Below are 19745 nucleotides of genomic sequence, written 5' to 3'. Positions count from 1 at the left end.
CAATGTCCTCACTTGATGGCTGGTAATCATGTCCTCAATGAGAACACCGTCTCTCTGATGGAAGCTTTGGTGCTGAGGTCTGAAGCAAATGTGAAACATTCAGAATGTGTGTGAATACGAAATAAACAAACCTAGCACCCTTCACAATTATTGGCATCTAGATAGATAGATAGATCGATCGATCGATCGATCGATAGATAGATCGATCGATCGATCGATCGATAGATAGATAGATAGATAGATAGATAGATAGATAGATAGATAGATAGATAGATAGATAGATAGATAGATATCAGTGTATGAGGGACCTGTCCAGGTTGTGGCTCATGTAGCTGAAGCTTTCCAAGTAGTGTCCTGGTAGAGAGTCATCGCCAAGCTCTCGCAGATCCTCTGCTCTCAGGTACTCGCCTCCATCACCCGTCATAGTGTCCTCGCCTGCGCAAGAGACATGTTTGCGGGGTCAGCAAGTACTGGACTATATATTTCATTCAACGTGATATATTTGAAGGTTTAGTCATCTGACTTCAATTGAACAATTTTTTTTGCACTTGTTAAGTATAGCATTCATTTAAAAAATACAACACAAAAAACCCCAACGTATTTTAGCATTTCCGCTGTCACCCCACTGTAATGTCTGCTTATCCTAAGTTTAGTTTCTTCTTTATTCAGTCTTTCACAAGTTTACTCAGTTTTCAGTGACTGAATGTGGAACGTTACATGAAACGTTTTATTTATTGTTTTCTAACTGTTACCATGAACATAGCTGAAGTGAGTTAGAGGTGCTGCCGTGTGATTGTGTTGCACAACAAGTATTTAACCTGCAAGCCTATTTGGAAATTTTCCATTCTGTTTGTTGTGTGAAACCAAATCAGAGGCCTTGAACTGTGTTTTTGTGATTTTGAAAGTTTTCATCCAATGCAGCGACCTAAAAAAAAAAAAGATGACTTTTTTTATACAGTGATGATAAATTTTGATATATGAAAGAAAAAAATGGTATTGAATAGACTGGCGTCTGGGAGGAGCAAAAACTCAGACAAATAAACGTGTATGTTAAAAAAACAACAATTGTTGACATACAGTGTTGAGATGCTCGGATGAAAACAGATGTGCTGTGAGATTTTAGCATTGTTTGTTTTTTTGTTTTTGAAATGTTTAAGTCCCGGAGCGTGTAATCGTGTTTTACAAGACTTTTCGATACAGTTACAACAAACAACACACTTCGGCAGAGCGGACCGTAAAACCCACACTTTTGAACACAATGGTAGTGGTGCATAACAAATTAGTATCACACCCACACTAGGTGGACCGACAAAATGCAGCGGTACCTTCCAGCTCGAGAGACATCTCAGAGCAAGGATCATCTTCAAGGCCGAGAGCTATGAAACATAATGCTTTTAACACTACATACCCCGCAAAATGTAGGCTTCAGTCAATGTTTAAATGGAAAAGAAAAACATCATAATAATTGTCACCTTCTTCATCAGACACATCAAGGATTTCCGTCATGGTTTCTGGGACGTTGAGTTTGTGTTTCTCTGTGACCGTCTGTCCAGACAAAGGATGATGGGACAGCAAAAAATTGTGAAAGCATGTTATGGATCTTAACATGGATGGAATGAAACATTGAAAACAACATTACCGTTGTGGTCGTGATGACTTCCTCAGTGACCACTTTCAGTGTGTCTACCACCGAGATGTAACCCAGACGCCTGGCAATGGATAAAGCAGTGTTTCCGTTCTAAGATGAGGAAACATAATGTGTTAATTTTAATTAATATGGTGAGATTTTTTTTTAATTTTTCTGTCCTTCTCACCACTGTAGTAGCACTTGGTTTGGCCCCATGCTGCAGTAAAATATTGATTATGTGTGTGTTTCCTTGTTGGGCCGCCTGGTGGAGAGGTGTGTATCCATTCTACAGGACAAATTGAACACAGGCGCGATGAAGTTTTGTCAGGTTTACAATGAAAACGAACATTTCAGCGCCCTGATGAAGCTATTTAGATCTTACCTTGGTTTTGGCGTTGACACTCGCACCTTGCTGTAACAGGAAGTTGACCATCTTGGCGTTTCCGTAGTGACAGGCTACTATTAGAGGTGTATAGCCAAGCTGGCGTGGAAAAACAGAGTTGCAGATTTGACGATTTATTGTCAGTATAAATAAAGCCAGGTTGTCACTGTTTTTAATAATAATGTGCTATTTGGTCAATGATTTCTCAATGAATAGTATGTGCTTAATGAAAACATTCAGAAATATGCAAGGGATGATATTACTGAAAGAGAATAATTTTGCCGCCACCGGGACAAAATCTTCTGTCACAATTTGATACATTTTATATATTTTCACAAATGAATGCTATTTGTCAGTTCACGCGTGTTATTGATTTTTTTTAAACAAAATAACCAATCAAAAGTATTAAGAATTTCTTTCTCTCATTGACAATGCAATATTAATGAGTGAATGAATATAGTGGGGATTTTTTGGGGGTGGGGAGGGGGGATTTTGGATGTGTAAGGCCCGACACCAGCAGCAATTTGGTGTTTAGGATTTAAATTGTTCAGGATTAGTTGGAGTCTATTATTATGATGATGATGATTATTAAAAAAACGATGTGGTAAAAGGAAAAAAAAAACGAGGGCATATTTAAAATCAGTGCAAAACAAAATCTTGACAAATGTACTTACATATTAGATTAAAAAATAATGATTTAAAAATATTGACCAGTGTTGTCTAACATAAAACAGAAAAGTAAAAATTGTACTGATCCTGTTTCTTATGTGACTTTGTCAGTAGTATGACTTTTTCAGAATACGTACACAGTTAAGTAATATATAAAAATATTGCAGTACGTCTTTGTGGCCAGTAAGTGGCAGAAATTCTCTTAAGTGTTTGTTAACACTCTTAAAAGAGATATGTGCTCCTTTTATTTTTAACTTTTCAAAACAATTGCCACTCACAGGCACCCTAATGTTTTTGTCAAAATTACCCCAAGGATGAAGAACTATAATTTTATGAAAAATACATGCTGAGATGTGTTTTCTGCGTATACCTTCGTTTGCTGGTCCAGGTTGACATCATGTTTGGCTAATACTTCTGCAGCACTGACCCTGTCCTCTTGTGCCGTGAGATGCAGAGGAGTCAGTCCACTCTGTAACACAAAGACACTGTGGGTCAACATAAAAAAATCAAGAATGGTGGTTCTTATTTTTTAGCTAGGTGTTGTGCTTTCAATCCAAATACAATGTGCAAACAAACATTCCAGCTTGACTCTCTGAGCATCGATACAAAAATATTTCTTGGACCTTGGTGGCTGTGTTGATGTGAGCTCCTTTGCCCAGTAGCAAACTGGCCATCTCAGCATGCCCCTCCTGTGCAGCCAGGTGAAGAGGACTGACTCCCTGCTTGGTTAGAACATTGGTTTCTGCACCGTACTCCAGCAGTGCTCGCGCAATGTTAGTCTGGTTCTTTTTGGCCGCGATGTGAAGGGGGGTGTAGCCATTCTGGACAAAGAAAAGTGAACAAGTGACAACATGAATCCTTCATCACAAGTAAAGCGGGGAACCCTCTTGCAATAAAATGTGTGGCTTATGTTCATTAACAAGGTAGAGCGATACATAACTACCATGACACTTTCTTTGACTATATGGCAAAGGTCACCTTTGCGGTGGCGTGAGGTGAGGCTCCTTTGTCCAGCAGCAGCAGCGCTACCTCTTGGTTGTCATAATGAGCTGCTACATGGAGCGGTGTTAGTCCATTCTGCACGAGTAAGCATTTTGTTACACAATTAGGTAGCATGAAACAATTCTTGATGTCTATATTTCCTTGGACAAACACAATGACCAACTGTATCAGGTACATCTATATTATCTTTTTTTTTTTAATCCAATACATTGATCAATGATTATGCTTTCACAAATGACTTAATAATATATATTTTGAATTCGTTTTTTTTTCTTAATTATTTTTGCCTTTGTCTTATACAGCAAAACAATTTGATGGGTTTTGGTCCTTCAGCTTTTTTGTTTTTAAATATACTGTATTGTTTTCACGTTAATGCTTCTGTGTATGCTGCCATATAAACAAATGTGGCATCCAGTGACGCTTATTGATGATCAAGACTATAGAACCACATTGTTACAGTATATTATCACACTTCTGAATAGGCACTATAGTTCATAAATAATACATTAATAAAGGTATGACAGTCTCCCGAATGGGTATGACTCAAATAATCTTTCCATTTACAGGTTAGAAATTACACACATTATGAACAGTGACCTGTCATAATTTTAGTTTTGTTCTTTGAAACAGCATTCTGTACAGAGGTAGAAAGAAAAAAAAACTCATCTCACCTTGCCTGCATCATCAGGAAGAGCTTTGCGTTGTAGTAGTAGTTTTGCCACTTCAAGGCTTCCGTATTTAGCGGCGACGTGTAATGGAGTAAATCCTTTCTGCGGTCGTGGAAAACGAGAATGGAAAAACATATCAGTCAATTTAAGTCATGTTTACCTTTGTATGACAACACTCATTCTTTTGCTCACCTTGGTGGCCATGGAGTGCGAGGCTCCGGCCTCCAGGAGCACGGCGGCTGTCTCCACTTGGCCCTCCCTGGCTGAAATGTGAAGCGGGGTGTAACCGTTGATGGTGGCGGCGTCCGGGTGGGCCATGTGTTGTAAGAGCAGCTGGACAATGTCGGTTTTTCCTAATCGGGATGCAATGTGAAGGGGAGTCTGATCCTCCTGTGATTGCAGGATGAAATTGGGTATGAGCCGATCAATCAGGATAACATTAGGAAAGCGAATGAGGTTCACAACAGCAACAGTCTGATTCTTAAGAGATTGTGCAGGTGCATGGAAGCAGAAGAAATATGGTCAGTGCTGACTCACTCTGGCCATGGCATCCACCAGCGCTCCGTTTCGCAGCAAACAGCGCACCACCTCCATCTGCCCTGCTCGGGCTGCCATGTGTAGAGCTGTCTCGCCACGCTTTTAACCAAAGACAGAATGTCATTATGCTAGGCACAAGAATTGTTTTGTCTTGGAAAGATGAAGAAATAAAAATCAGGGAGAAGCCAGTGAAAGCACTGATTTGATTGGAATGATATTTCATTGATCAAGATGTGTTTGTCAATGTTTTAAAAGTGACAATACTAAATTGATTCATCTCTTGAAAAAAGCCTACTTTCAGTACGGGTAGGACATTGCACAAAATGTCAATTAAAAAAATCAAAAAGAATACACTTATTTGCTGATATGTCCCAACTTGTATTCATTTGAAAATACTACTAAGAGAAGATATTTAATGTTTAGTTAGCCAACTTCTTGTAAAAATAAAAATCATATATTAAAAACCACCCCCCCCCCCAAAAAAAAAGAGAAAAAAATACACTCAATAATAGGCTGTTACTTTTCAATCACTCTGACACAGTGCCAAACTTACAATGTTGCGGACATCAGGAGAGGCTCCATTCTGCAGGAGAAGTAGAACAATGTTGAGGTGGCCCATGAAGGCAGCGACATGGATGGGAGTCAAACCAGACTAAAAAAAAATGGAGGAAAGGCAGTTATAATATCATGGTTATTTAGCAACAATTATTGGACTGAAAAAAAAAATCGGAGGCACTCTTCGCACCCCACCTCAGTAATGGCTTGGATGGATGCTCCATATTTCACCAACAACTCCATCACTTTCACACGATTCTTTTTACAAGCAATGTGTAGGGGAGTGAATCCATTCTAGAAGAGAGAGAGAGAGAAAGATGTCTTTCAAAGTCCCGTGACATGCTGCCACGTTATGCCCAATATGTATGCATACTAGCGCTCTGGCATTGGGATTGGCCTTCTTATCGAGCAGCAGCTTGGTGACCCTGTAGTGGCCGCAGTGAGCCGCGACGTGCAGCGCTGTGAGGTAATCCAGTGTGACATCATCAACCGGAGCCTTGTCCTGGAGCAGCAGCTTCACACATTCCACATGGTCGCCCTGGGCTGACATGTGCAGTGGGGACAATCCATTCTGTGGATGATGAAGGAACACGCGATCATCTTCTGTTACACACTCAACAGACACATACACAACGTAATGTGAGAGTTGGCTTATTATATTTCATTCAGGATCCGGAAGAGTGTTTCTTTTGTTTCATCTTAACTTTGTCAGACATTATTGTACCACAGAAGGTACACTGTTTCTTCTGTGTCTCTAATGGAGTTACGCCATACTTGCCGATCACAAAACATGAGCATATTAGTGGAGCGTTACCTTGGTTCTGGCTAAAATGGGTGCTCCTTTTTCCAGCAGTAGCTCCACTGCTGGGTCGTGTCCACTCCTGGCTGCGCAGTGCAGAGGCGTAAGCCCATCCTAGAAGGATCAAATTGAAGTGAGTTAGGATGACGCAGTTTTTCCAAACCAGAAAAGACGTAGCCGTATTTCTGCAACACAGGTGATGACATGCAAAGAACACATTGATCTGTGTGTCTTCAATACCCGTTGCCATTCATGTCACAGAATTAAACTAAATGAGCCCAGATTTCCCAGTACACTAAGACAAGATCATTTTTCTTCAGTAAAGTCTTCAAAAAGTCTTTTTTTTCATGAAATTGTTTGTTGGTGCACTGCGGGATTTTTCGGTTTGGCTCATAGTACACTGGAAGAAAGGCCCAATGGCTGCTATGTTGACTGTTTTGCAAAAGCTAATGTACGGACTCACCCTGGTTTTAGCGTCGATCTGAGCGCCTCGGTCCAACAGCAGGAGCACCATGTTGGTGTTGCCTCTCTTTGAGGCCACATGCAGAGGTGTTATTCCATTCTGACAGGACGGATGAGAACACAGTGGGAGGGACAAGAACAATGTTATGACAAGATGACAGCAATTTGGGGACTTTCAGGAATAGTCCAGATTTTGACTTTAAAATATTGTGTTCTAAAAAGAAGGTCCAGGTTTCTCAATAAGAAAGTATCAGGAAATAGAAAAGAAAAGTGCCAAAAAGGAGCAGAGAGAACATGGCAGTGGATCAGAGGTGCCCAACACTTCGATCGCAATGGACCTGTAGCCCGGAGAGAAAATACATAAATAAAAATCTAGAATAAATAAATACATACATCTGAGTTCTGTGTCTGCGTGCGTGTTATTCATATTATACCGGTATATTGTTGTGTTTATGCACACTGCACCCTAAGCATCCTATCATTTTCACTTTGACAAAAAGTATTTAGAAAATACAATTTTAAAAAAAAATGAAAAAAGCAGATCAACTTTGGCCTACGTTGGCATGTGATCTGCATCACCAGAAGTTGTTAGCAGTCAGCAGTCTGGAATTGCAGCTTGTGATAAGAGGTGTTTGCGAGAAAACTAATTTCTCATTCATAGTTTGTTTCATGTACAATTCATTGATGCCAAAGAATGGAAATCTGGAGCACTGGGAGAAACGGTAGACGTACGGTCTACCGTACTGTACTTTCGGGACTTAAAAGGCTGCGTCTCATGCCACAGGTCTCTGTTAGGGTAGAAAGTGATTTCCTTTTCACAAACTCACAAACTATTGTATCTACTTTACTTTTCTGTTCCGTTCATGTTAGGGTGCTGTTAGGGCTGTTGCTCATTATGGCACGCATGTGTACGTGCGTGCATATGCCCGTGTGTGCACGGGTGCGCGTGCATGTTTGCGCGCAGGTGCGGTAACGGGTCCATCGCGGAAGGTCGGTTGCGTTGAAAAGTAGATCTTCGGTCAAAGAAAGCTGAGCACTCCTGAGGTATATGAAAAAAAAACTGAATTTTTCGTGTGGTGATGTATCATGGACACCCAGCAGAGATTTAGTAAAGAAACAGTAAGAAACCTTCTGTTATTTGTCCTACTTCTGGTACTGTACTGTCGATGAAGACATTACATTGTACATTTCAACAGCCTTTCAGAAAATGCCAGTGCCTTCATTTTCAGTGGAAATATAATGGCTGTAGCTGCTGAGTAACAGCACACGCAACCGAGTGTCTTGATGTGATTACAGAACGTGGAATAGGGCGGCTACCCTGGCTGTGAAGTCCACAGCGGCTCCTCTGTTCAGCAACAGGGTGGAGACATTCACGTTGCCATAGTGAGCGGCGATGTGCAGAGGGGTGAAACCACTCTGTTTGAGACAAGGGGGGATGGGCGGGGGGCAGGAGAGCATAGGAGAAGACAAGAAGGAGAGGAGAGGGAGTAATGGCGGAAATAGCAGGTGAAAACAGGAGAATGCTTGCAAAAAAATGAAAGAAAAAGAAACAGAAATCTCATTCCGCTCGACTTGCATTACCATAAGGCGGCATGCTTTAAAACACACACATACACATCTTGACATAAGAAGAAGCATTAAAAAAAATTGCATGCCCTGATTAACGCATGCAAAGTTTTCTTGACTGCTATGTTGGTGAGAAAGTCAAAGCTTGTACGACAACAAGACACAACAGCAAACTGCAGAAAGCATCTACTTGTGAATCTGCCGACAAGACAAATGGACACTGATCGGTGTGAGCGCTAAACTACAAACAAATCTACAGTACAGTCAGTCGTAGGTGTGTTCACTCCTTACCTTCCCATTCTGATAGACATGGTGCAATTTGATTAAGAAACAGAGTTAACGTAAAAATGGAAAAAAAACACATCGGATATCATCGGGCTTTTAGGCGATCAGGTGATGGAGAGAAAAAGAGCAGCGACGAAATAAGAATAACGTGAGCTGTTTTTGATAAATACCGACGACTAATAAAAAACGAACGCAATTTTAAATGCACGCGATCTAAGACTAGAGTAGATCTCGTGTGGCAAGAAGATTTTCTTGTATACATAATGTAAACGGAGAAGAGTGTGAGCCATGCTGGGATATCTCTTCCATGCAGTCGGATTATTTCAAAACGGCATTTTTGCATGCATGGAAAATAAAGTCCTGAAAAAAGGGGAAGCTAAAAACAACTAAGCTTGAAAAGATGGTCAAAGGACACAAAAATGAATTAGCGAGGGCGGCGATGAGTCGGTAGTTGTACCTCGGTGGTTCTATTGACCATCATCTGGTTAGTAGGCAGAGAGAAATGGGAGGATAGGGTGTTGGGTTGGTAAGGAAAGGGCTTTCACCACCACATACCAAACAAAAGTCAACAAGGTCGCACAGAGGAAAAGACACGGAAGCCGTTGGTAATGCACTTTGAAAGAGACCCATGAACAGGGAAATGGAATCAACAGGATTCCATCCAGGATTGATTTTGACTGATGCTGAGGATCAATTTCCTCATCATCTGACCAAAGTTATCTTGGATCAGATATCTTTTATTAATACCTCGCCAGTGTTGTGATTTCAAAGTGATCAGTTAAAAAATGGAAACAAAACTTGAATAGAACTATGCGTATTAATACGTATGTATTTGTTTCTCACTTTGTTTGATTACGCTGATCAAGAGCAGATTTTATTCAAAGATGGCTTTAAGTATCCCTCAACATATTTTTGATGCTGATTTCCATGATTTCTTTACTTTTTTTGTAGCACATCAGGCTTTTTTAGTTGGACTTATAAAACTTACAACATTTCAGAAAAAAACTTCGACGTGTTCCGGAACATAATCCTGAATTCATAAATATTAATGAATGTATTACTGTATTACATTACATAATATATTATTGTTAATGAATGATTAGTATTATTATGGAAACCTGATGTGCTCGAGAAAAAAACAACATTCAAAATCAGACCAGCAGTAGTTATCACGAATAACTTGTATTATTATGGAAATCTGGTGTGCTTGAGAAAAAAAATGGCATCAGATTCAAAATCAGACCAAAAAATGTTCTATAGAAAAGTTGAATTGCATCTCTGATTTAAAAAAAAAAGTCAACATTTTTGACTAGTGTCACTGATATAAATTTGTGTCTTTGCATAAATGACGATCATTAATGATCACTAATAACTTAAATTCAAGGTAATTTGAGCAAATTTATTATTTCAAAAGTGTGCGACAAATTGGCGGCCCTCCACATTAATCAGCGCCCAACGTGGTGTCGCTCTCAATTTCCAAAAGGTTGGTGATCTCTGCCCTCCACTCTCTACGTTACAGCATAAATCCAGCACTGTGGCACCCGCTCACCTTGGACTGAACGTCAGCGTTGTGGTCGTTCTGGAGCAGCAGTGCGGCTGACTTGGTGTCGTCCTTGCGGGCCGCGATGTGCAAGGCGGGCAGGCGCACTTTGCCTTTAGTGTCGTGCTCCAGCAGCAGGGACACCACTGCGTTGTGACCCTGCTGGAGTGCGATGGCAAGTGGGGTAAAGCCATCCTTTGAGGAGCACAGAGAAGAGGGAAATGCGGACGTCACGTTCACGCAAAATGGGTTGTTGGTGCAAAAAAAAAAAAATACTTAGTGATTGTAACAGACCAACGTCTTACGAAATACCCCAACACGTATTAATTTGTTTCTCTTCAGTTACCTCTGTTGCTATACTCTGGTTTCCATCATTTTCCAGCAAATATCTTACAACCTCCAAGTGATTCTCCTGTGCGGCCATATAGAGCGGCGTGAAGCCATTCTATGTGGAGAGAATAGATGGCCAGAGCTCACAAACAATGCGGTTTGCTTTTGAAATCCGCCCAAGTACCTTGTGCTCAAGACTTCTCACCTGAGACTGCGAGTTCACATCAGCTCCTCTCTTCACCAGAAGCCGGACCACCTCTTTTTGCCCAGCCAGCGAGGCAATGTGAAGGGCGGTGTTTCCTTTCTGTGGAGTGAAGTAAGGGTTAAGTGGCTTGTATATCCATTGGTCTTCTTTCGTTTTTTTTGTTTTGTTTTTTTTTCTTAAATAAGTAGTTGCAAGCCAAAACTAATTACAGCAGAATTCTTCAGAAGTGCCCAAGGTGACTGTTTTATTTGTTGAATCCCTGCAGGGCAAAGTAGGGCTCTGGGGCCACATACGGCTCGCTTCATTCTTTAATCTGGCCCACCAGGCATTTGCATTAGTAAGAGTGCGGTAATATGTGTTGTATTTAATTTCCACTTAAAATGCATTCATTAAAATGTATTTATTCACATTTTATTTTGTATTTCTATGTCTCATAAAATAATTGGATCGATAATTTGTTCAATAATAAAATTTAAAAAAAAAAGAAAAAGGAACCTTGGAAACAAATTTTACGTGTACTATTCCTTAAATGCATTTTAAAAAATCGGTTGTTTATTATACAGTCGAGCACAATTACACAGTAATTGAATTACCGGTAAGTCTAAATAATACTATAAAAAAAATACAAACACATATTGTACATTTTATCTTTTTTTTTTTAAACCTCATCTACAAGTGACCAGGCTAATCTCCTCCATATTAAAAATCAAGTATGGCCCCTGAGCACAAAAGTGCCCTGTACTAGTCTAACCTAATGTCACAGAGTTAAGCATGTTAAAATCCTTCTTTCCATTGACTGTAAAGGTCATAGAGGTTTATGACGGTCTTCTTACATATGTAAAAAAATTGATGCATCCCAAGTTTTCCAATGTAAAGCACTTGTATGTATTTTATTTTAGTATTAACAGTATGTGATCTAATAGCTGCTCAATGTGACATAAAACTCCCATTTTAAATGTTGTTGACTCAAATCAAATGAGTTCAAATGATTTATTCTTTTTTTTGCGTCCTCAAGGTTCCTGAAAAGCGAATATCAGAGGCCACACTGGTGTCAATGAAAGAACTTGAGCAACGGATTCCCGCCTGGCTGTCAAAAGCAGAGTGTGAGGATTGGAGAGAGTCACATAACAAACATCTTATCTGACATTCACTCCAGTCCAGTGTCACAATGCTCCTCCCACATTTACCCTCCTGAGTTGAAGTATAAATAAATGAGCAAAAAAAAAAGTTTATTCTGTTGTGTTTTATTTCTTGTGTTTTCACTTTTTTATATGTATGAATGAATTTGTATTTTTAACCACATGCTGGAAAAAATAGGGTAATTATAACTTTTTTTATGGGTTGGAGCAGATTAATTGCAATTCCATAGCTTTCACTGAGAAAAATAACCTCAAGTTATGAACTTTGCAGGTTACAAATACTGTAGGTTCACTGAACGAGTTAAGTTTATAACTTAAGGTTCCACTGTATATTGGAGTACATCGAAATGAAACTGTACCTTCGTGGATGAGTCAACAGGCGCTCCTCTCTCCAACAATTCGTCCACGAGGTCCTGGTGTCCCTCTTTGGCCGCCAAATGCAAGGCATTCAAACCATTCTACAAGGACAACAAAAACAAAGAGTACATCAAATGTTCAATAGTGATACAGGAGCATATCTGTGACATTTATATATAGATCCTGTCAATCCTTTAAAATTTCATATATGGAGGTTAGTAAACTTGACATGGAGTGGCAAGATAACGGAAGAATTTCAGCGCAATTTGATTGACAAGACAGACCACGATTTCTGTCATATTTTGTTTATAATTCATCAACAACAAAATCCTCTATCCACACAAAATGTTGATATTTTGAGGAGGAGTAGCAGCAATTAGTTATCCTGAAGCCTTGGATTTGTAGCTGGCAGAGGTGATGCAAAACAAATACAATCCTGGAGCTGCACCAAAATTAGAAAACGTCCCCGTTGGATCATAGCACACCCCGTACAAACTTTTGTGAATACAGTATACATAGATCAAGGGAGACAGTCAACTTCCACTTTATGAATAAAACTCTGTGCACAACAATACACAGACTCAAATATTCACCTCATCTTCCTCTTCTTCCATTGTGTACTGTTTTCTTCTATCTACAAAAATAGTTCAACGTAGTCTTGCTTCTACCGTTCACACCCACCAAAGTGACAAACAAATGTTTCCTTATCTTTTCAGTTCTTCTCAAAATTCCTTCTTACGGCTTCCTAATCTATGCTTTCAGATGGATTCTGGAATGATGGACTATCAACAGTGGTCCACAGGTTTCGGTCCAAAGTTGTAGGAGTGTCCACCTCCTCTCCCCCGTGCCTGCTGGCTCTGAAGATTAGCCTGGCAGTGAAGTCAACCAGGAGCTGCAAATGTTGCTCACACCTACACCACCGGCACCCCCTTTCTTCACTTGTGCACATATGACATGCACACGCACACACACACACACACACACACACACACACACACACACACACACACACACACACACACACACACAAAAGCAAAAAAAAGTGGCCGTGCACACACACACACACAGGGGTAAGACTTTAGTTCCTAAATGCCAGAAGGGGTGTCATGTTCCTGCCTACTTTCTGCACAGTCATAGAGGGTAAGTAGGACACGCAAGTACATAAACAGGGGTACTCATATTTAGAGGCAACTTAAATGTCATCCTTTCAAAAAAGAAAAAGAGGGCAGTCCTCAGGGAGCAACCTATGCCAATCACAATGCGGATCAGTGAGCAACATGAGTGACTTTCAAAAGTTTTACATGAAGGTTGCCGTGATGCTCTGTGCAAAAACATGCAACGCATAAAATGTGCAAATACTGTAAATTCCCAATCTAGTGTCGCTCCAAATTTTAACCGATATAATATTTCTTCAATTCGTCAAATGTGGCCTTCCCATGACTTGCTATGGAAATGAGGTTAATTGAAGAAACTAAATTGCCGGTACGTGTGAATGTGATGTGAATGTTAAAATATGCTCCGTCAAGAGCTGGCAATTTGTCATTTGGCTGAACAACAAAAAAAAAAAGAAAAAAGAATCCAGCTCACCCAAGGCCCTGGACAGGATAAGTATTTCAACATGCATAGACAGTCAAATATCTTTATCTAATCACTACAAAACGTAGAAGAACACAAAGAACAAAAACATTACACTTTGTAAATAGACACAATTATGAGAATACATTTGAAATGGTCAATTCAGTTCAAATTCTTCTCCCCCCTAAGTCAATAATTTAAAAGAATAACCATTTGAATAAAAAAATATAACTAATTACTTCATATAAAATATGAATATTATGAAAATAAACTTTGAATTTGTAATACTACAGGAAAACAGACGTGATTTTACAAGAGTCAAGCAATAATATTCTGAGAAAAATATTGCCCTTTTATAAAGATAAAATCGGGCATAAACCTAACAGTGGTAATAAAGAGTGCTCCAGCACACCCACAAGGACAAAGCGGTTAAAATAATGTTTGAGTGGATGAAACAATGTGGCTGCACACCTGTGCAAAAGGGCGGACTACACCCAGGATTGATCGCCAGTCAATCAGGTCACTAAGCGGGCAAGTGAGCACGCTCCCTTCACCCAAGTCAGGTACCGGTAAGTATACAGCACACCTATGCCATCACTTACGACTTTCATCCTTTAAGTTGTTTAAATTCTAAAAACATGTCTCCCGGAATATAATCATTTCATGATTTATATAAGGTACACCACGTATTATTATGTATGACTATTATTCATTCATTCATCTTCCGAACCGCTTGATCCTCACTAGGGTCGCGGGGGTGCTGGAGCCTATCCCAGCTGTCTTCGGGCAGTAGGCGGGGGACACCCTGAATTGGTCACACAGAAACGAACAACCATTCGCACTCACACTCACCCCTAGGGACAATTTAGAGTGTTCAATCAGCCTGCCACGCATGTTTTTGGAATGTGGGAGGAAACCGGAGCACCCCGAGAAAACCCACGCAGGCCCTGGGAGAACATACAAACTCCACACAGGGAGGCCGGAGCTGGAATCGACCCCGGTACCTCTGCACTGTGAAGCCGACGTGCTAACCACTGGGCTACCGGGCCGCATGTATGACTATTATTATTATCTTAATAGAGGCAGAGTGTGCAGGTGTGCCTAACGATATGGCTCAGTGAGTGTATTGCATCATGTGCAGTCCAACATCATAATCCCTATCGCTACAATCAGGTTGGTGTGATTACGCTGAGCTCATTGCACGCGTACCAGCGTTCGTGCAGTCGCATCGCCAGTGCTCTAATGCCGTCCCATCAATGAATTATAAATCACACAGCCTAGTGAGTCAGCGATATTTTTGTCACTGCAGTGCCAAAAAGCAAAAAGGAAGCAGCTTCCAAATGTGCGTCAAGATGATCCTAGCTGCACGTATGAAAGCGCATGCAGCCTGGCAGGTTTTAGCCTGTCATCAAAAGTGTGGGATTCGACACACGTTAACACGCGTGCTTTGGGCACATTTCACACATAATTACGCTTGGTGTAGCTATAAATTACTCATTTGAGATCGCTTCTTGTGTTGTTTAAAGAAACGAGCGGTGGCCGTCGGTAATATCGACGTGACGCCAAAAATTCTGTAAAATACGAAAGCGACACAAGCTTGTGTTCATGCGGTTCTTTGGTGGATCAGTCAAAATGTCTGCACATCAGCGTAGAAAAGATGGAATGTCCAATTTTTGTGCCGTGCAAAAATGGAGAGACAATAGCTCTCTCACAGACACACACACACAAACACACACACACTAAATCTCTTTTTCCTCTGAGCCGTAACTAAAAGCTTCATTTAGCTAATGGACATGTAGCTCGTAAATCGACAACGTTTCAGTAAACTCCAGCGGAGGGAGCTTAAACGGAATATCCATGTGACCTTCTCCATCCTATAGTATCAAGCTTTCTGTGAACTGAAATGACACACACGAGTACAGTAGAGCAAGTAATGTCAACGTGTAAGTTTAAGAGTGATATCACTGGCAGAGGATTAAAATTTGGGCGGATGAGAGGGGAGCAATGGCCTTTTAATTGTGAGCAACATAAAGATGACAAGCACACATGCTTGGCATAAACATTCATTCATTCATTCATCTTCCGTACCGCTTGATTCTCACTAGGGTCGTGGGGGGTGCTGGAGCCTATCCCAGCTGTCTCCGGGCAGTAGGCGGGGGACACCCTGAATCGGTTGCCAGACAATCGCAGGGCACACATAGACAAACAACCATCGACGCTCACACTCACACCTAGGGACAATTTAGAGTGTTCAATCAGCCTGCCATGCATATTTTTGGAATGTGGGAGGAAACCGGAACACCCGGAGAAAACCCACGCAGGCCCGGGGAGAACATGCAAACTCCACACAGGGAGGCCGGAGCTGGAATCGAACCCGGTACCTCTGCACTGTGAAGCCGACGTGCTAACCACTGGACTACCGGGCCGCCCGGTGGCATAAACATTTATGCGATATAATTTCCCGTGTTTTAACATAAATAAATAAATACATCTGTTTTGGTTTGCCTCATTCATGAAATCCGCAAGTACTCGTGTTTTTACAGTCAGGAGGAGGATCTCTGACTCCAAACTAACTGGGCTACTTTTGGCTTTGCGCGCCACACTTGATCTCATTGCTGCTTTCCAAGATCTTTGGATGCACTTATTACATATCACGTTGTACCATCTCAAAGAAAATACTTTTCCTGAATCTCACTGATCCAATGTTGGCAGATAAATACTATCTTATTGATTCGTAAGGAGCAGACAGTGTGCGCCGTGATAAACTGAACAATCAGATATGAAGTCCATTACAGGTTTTGGTTATATAATATCATGACTCAGCTGACCACTGCGGATAATGGCTCTGTAATTGCATTGAGTGCTTTTCCACAGGCATCGGTTGGTTCTGCTCATTTCCTTGGAAACAATAATATCCCTGTTAATCTCGGGTAACCCAATATTGTCTCGATAGGACTCCTACGGTGATGCGCATGTAATCAAGTCTCCTGGCTGCAATGTCACACGCAGTGATTTGTTTCGAGGCAATACTGCTTTGAGGTGTCCCCTTGATAGGGGGCGTGGCCAAATGGGTGAAATCAGGAACTTAGCTGTTTGATTCTCTGAAACACAAACAACATGAATTTCGGGCTACTGTAGCTGCCCGCAAGTGTAGGCCATTGCACATTTCAGCTTTTTATTGAATGAAGGGAGAAAAAGTAAAACGAAAATAAGACAGCACACTCAGACAAATATGAGCTGCATTGATTTGTGGGGGTGGGGCGGGAACGGCAGAAGAATGAACTTATATAAACAAAGGCTTTTTCGCTCATAGATGACAGCTCGAACACAACCATGTTTGTAGCTGCTAAGAGTCCATGCGCCTTTTTTCATTTTCTTTTTTTCTTTTTTTTAAAGTGATGTCTTATTTGCAAACATGAACAGGCAGTTGTCTTCTGTTTTATACAGTAGGCGCCCACCCTCCCCAAACACAGACATCTTGTTTTGGCTCACAGAAAAGCAATACTAACAATGTCAGACAATGAAAGCCACAGGAACAAGGTGACCTTTTTTATCCTCAACGTGGAGCAGAATTAGAATACACGACAGTTTATAGGTGCAAAGAAATAATTTTCCAACAATCCTAATGTGCAATTAATCCAATTTACCACAAACATCTGAAAATGTTTGCCTCCACACACACACACACACACACACGCACACACACACACATGGCTATAAATAAAATAATGTCACACACTTTTTGGTCAGCTGACAAGGGGTTACATTTGATCATTCTGACACATGACAGATATTATAAAGGGCAGGGGTCTCCTGTTGCAGAGAACAAGGAGCACCCTGTGTGTGATGCGTGTAGGCGAGTGTGTATGTGTGCATGAATGGACAAGATAAGTACAAACAACAGCCATGGTGCAAGGGACAACAAACAGCAGAGTTAGAGGTGGGTAGCAGGCACTTCCTCTCAGCTGACCAGTTAGAGCCCGGAATATAAATAGATGCTATCAAGGGATATGAGTGTAATGACACAGCTATTTCCTTTGACACACAAGATACACACCTAGTCCTCCAATGCTTTAATCCAACCTTGTGACAACTGTAAATCATGTTGCCGTCTGACTTTTAGGTGGAAGATATTTTGCACCCTCCTTACTCTTATGTGGAATGCGGTTGAGGGTGGGTGCAAGGGGGAAGCAAAGACCAGTTGTTGGGGGTTGGGGGGTAATGGCTGAGATTGGTGTCAGAGCGTTGGGTTGAAGAGGCATGAGGAAAGATTTGTTAATGTGTTGGCTGGATTAGCTAGAGATGCTGAGCAGGCTACTTTGTGTGAAGTCACCGTGACACGGCAACGTCTTTAGAGGACACGCATTACATTTTGAGTTTCAACAGTTTCTTACCTGGTTGCAGGTGCTAATGTCAACTCCATTTTTCAAGAACTCAAGGACTTTATCGATGTTTCCAGCTCTGGCGGCACGCAGGAAACTGGTGTTGCTGTCCGACTGGAGTGAGGAAAACACATTGAAGTGTTTATTAGAGCGTGTTGAATATCCTTGTTTCAGAGCTCTTTGGCTGTAACGTTCATTGCATCACAAGAGTTGATTTAAAAATGGTAAAAACTTGTTATTTTTCAGTGTTATTTTGCTGTGACACTCAGACTACCTGTTTGTCTAGGTAAGATTTTCTTAACCACCAAACACAAAAACTGCACTGTAGCTATGGGACACACACACACACACACACATACACACACACACACACACACACACACACTTACACACTCTATTCAATGCATTTTCATTTAAAGGTTTTGTAATACTTAATTTTACCCATTTTGCGGGAATGTATTCATTCAAAGTTCCTCAAAAACGCTGATCTAGTTATCATCTAGGCTAGGAAGAAGACGAACGACGTGATTCGGATGGTGACCACGACCCTCATCCTCTGACCTGGATTCAGTACCATCCAGAAATATTCTGAGGCCTTCTTACTATCTCACTGTAACATAAGTTACAAATGTCCAGACCGGTTGGGGTATCGGCAGTAAATTATTCTCTATTTTTGGAAAGTGAATGTATATTTACATGTTTGAACCTGTCAACATTCGGTGAACACAAATTCAAATTTCGGTATTATTAACACATTGCTCTTCCTGCTATGAATAGTTGCACATTGCGGTATATTTTGTGTTCGTATTTCCTACGGGATCCCAGATATCTTCTTGTCATTATTACTGCAATTGATATACACCATTTTCAAACTGTAAACCTCCACATGCAATTGCATTTTAGGTGCCAGAATCAGACTGTTTGATTCGATATGATAACATTAAAAACAAAAATCCTAAAATGCAGCGACTACAATAAGAGCAGCAATACATGCAAAAATCAGATTCACTGGCTTGTCTCACAGTGCTCAAAGCAAGTACCGGTATGCGAAATTGCTCACATGCTTTTGTGGTCTGTGAACCAGCCAGGCCACCTCCCATATAGTGCGATCATTGAGTTAAATCACACAATGTTGACTTTAAGATGATGATGGTACAACTCAGGTTTTGTTCACGTTTAGCATGTCCACAACCGGGTGCAAAACATTCAAGAATTGTGACTAAAAATGCTTATTCTTGAAGTAAATTTGGGTTATTTTTCAGTTTTATGAGAGGAATATCCCATCAATGGAATAAGCGTTGCCATTTCAGTCCAGATTGTACAAATAACATGATACAAACTCGATAAGTCTCACAACATCAGGCTCAAACCTAATCACATATGGGATAAAGCCACACCCACTGTGCAGGAACAAGGCCCATCTCTCATGTGACATGTTACAACACACAAAGTCCACCTTCATCATGTATAAGATCCATTTTGAATTTGTGAAAAAAAAAATCCATAATATAACATATCAGAAACAGAACCTCCTGGTCTCTTACCACTGATTCATTAGATCCAGATGCCCCGTACTGGTCACTTTGTTGACTCAAATCTTTTTCACTCCAAGCAGTTTGTCGTAACGTTTTATCTGATCTACAGGACAAACAAGTTGCCGAGTTG

At 40.8% G+C, this 19745-nt stretch overlaps 1 protein-coding gene across 1 annotated transcript in view; it reads right to left on the bottom strand.

Moving 5' to 3' along the window:
• Positions 1-19745, bottom strand: part of LOC127613504 (ankyrin-1-like) — a gene marked incomplete at its 3' end in the record, with an annotated part of 46214 nt that overhangs the window by 22602 nt on the left and 3867 nt on the right. The window contains exons 2-26 of the mRNA XM_052084568.1: positions 18093-18194; positions 12126-12224; positions 10628-10726; positions 10439-10537; positions 10102-10287; positions 9010-9033; positions 8019-8117; positions 6703-6801; positions 6255-6353; positions 5814-6011; positions 5636-5734; positions 5439-5537; positions 4886-4984; positions 4541-4738; positions 4352-4450; positions 3657-3755; positions 3302-3499; positions 3049-3147; positions 2010-2108; positions 1815-1913; positions 1640-1738; positions 1473-1545; positions 1326-1376; positions 309-435; positions 13-79 (exon numbers count right to left, since the gene is read on the bottom strand). Coding sequence (XP_051940528.1) covers positions 13-79; positions 309-435; positions 1326-1376; positions 1473-1545; positions 1640-1738; positions 1815-1913; positions 2010-2108; positions 3049-3147; positions 3302-3499; positions 3657-3755; positions 4352-4450; positions 4541-4738; positions 4886-4984; positions 5439-5537; positions 5636-5734; positions 5814-6011; positions 6255-6353; positions 6703-6801; positions 8019-8117; positions 9010-9033; positions 10102-10287; positions 10439-10537; positions 10628-10726; positions 12126-12224; positions 18093-18194 — 2709 coding nt within the window. The remainder of the gene's footprint in view (positions 1-12; positions 80-308; positions 436-1325; positions 1377-1472; positions 1546-1639; positions 1739-1814; positions 1914-2009; positions 2109-3048; positions 3148-3301; positions 3500-3656; positions 3756-4351; positions 4451-4540; positions 4739-4885; positions 4985-5438; positions 5538-5635; positions 5735-5813; positions 6012-6254; positions 6354-6702; positions 6802-8018; positions 8118-9009; positions 9034-10101; positions 10288-10438; positions 10538-10627; positions 10727-12125; positions 12225-18092; positions 18195-19745) is intronic.

The sequence above is a fragment of the Hippocampus zosterae genome, chromosome 13, assembly GCF_025434085.1.
Source record: "Hippocampus zosterae strain Florida chromosome 13, ASM2543408v3, whole genome shotgun sequence".
Taxonomy (NCBI): Eukaryota; Metazoa; Chordata; class Actinopteri; order Syngnathiformes; family Syngnathidae; genus Hippocampus; species Hippocampus zosterae.
This window is presented reverse-complemented; position numbering and strand designations above follow the sequence as displayed.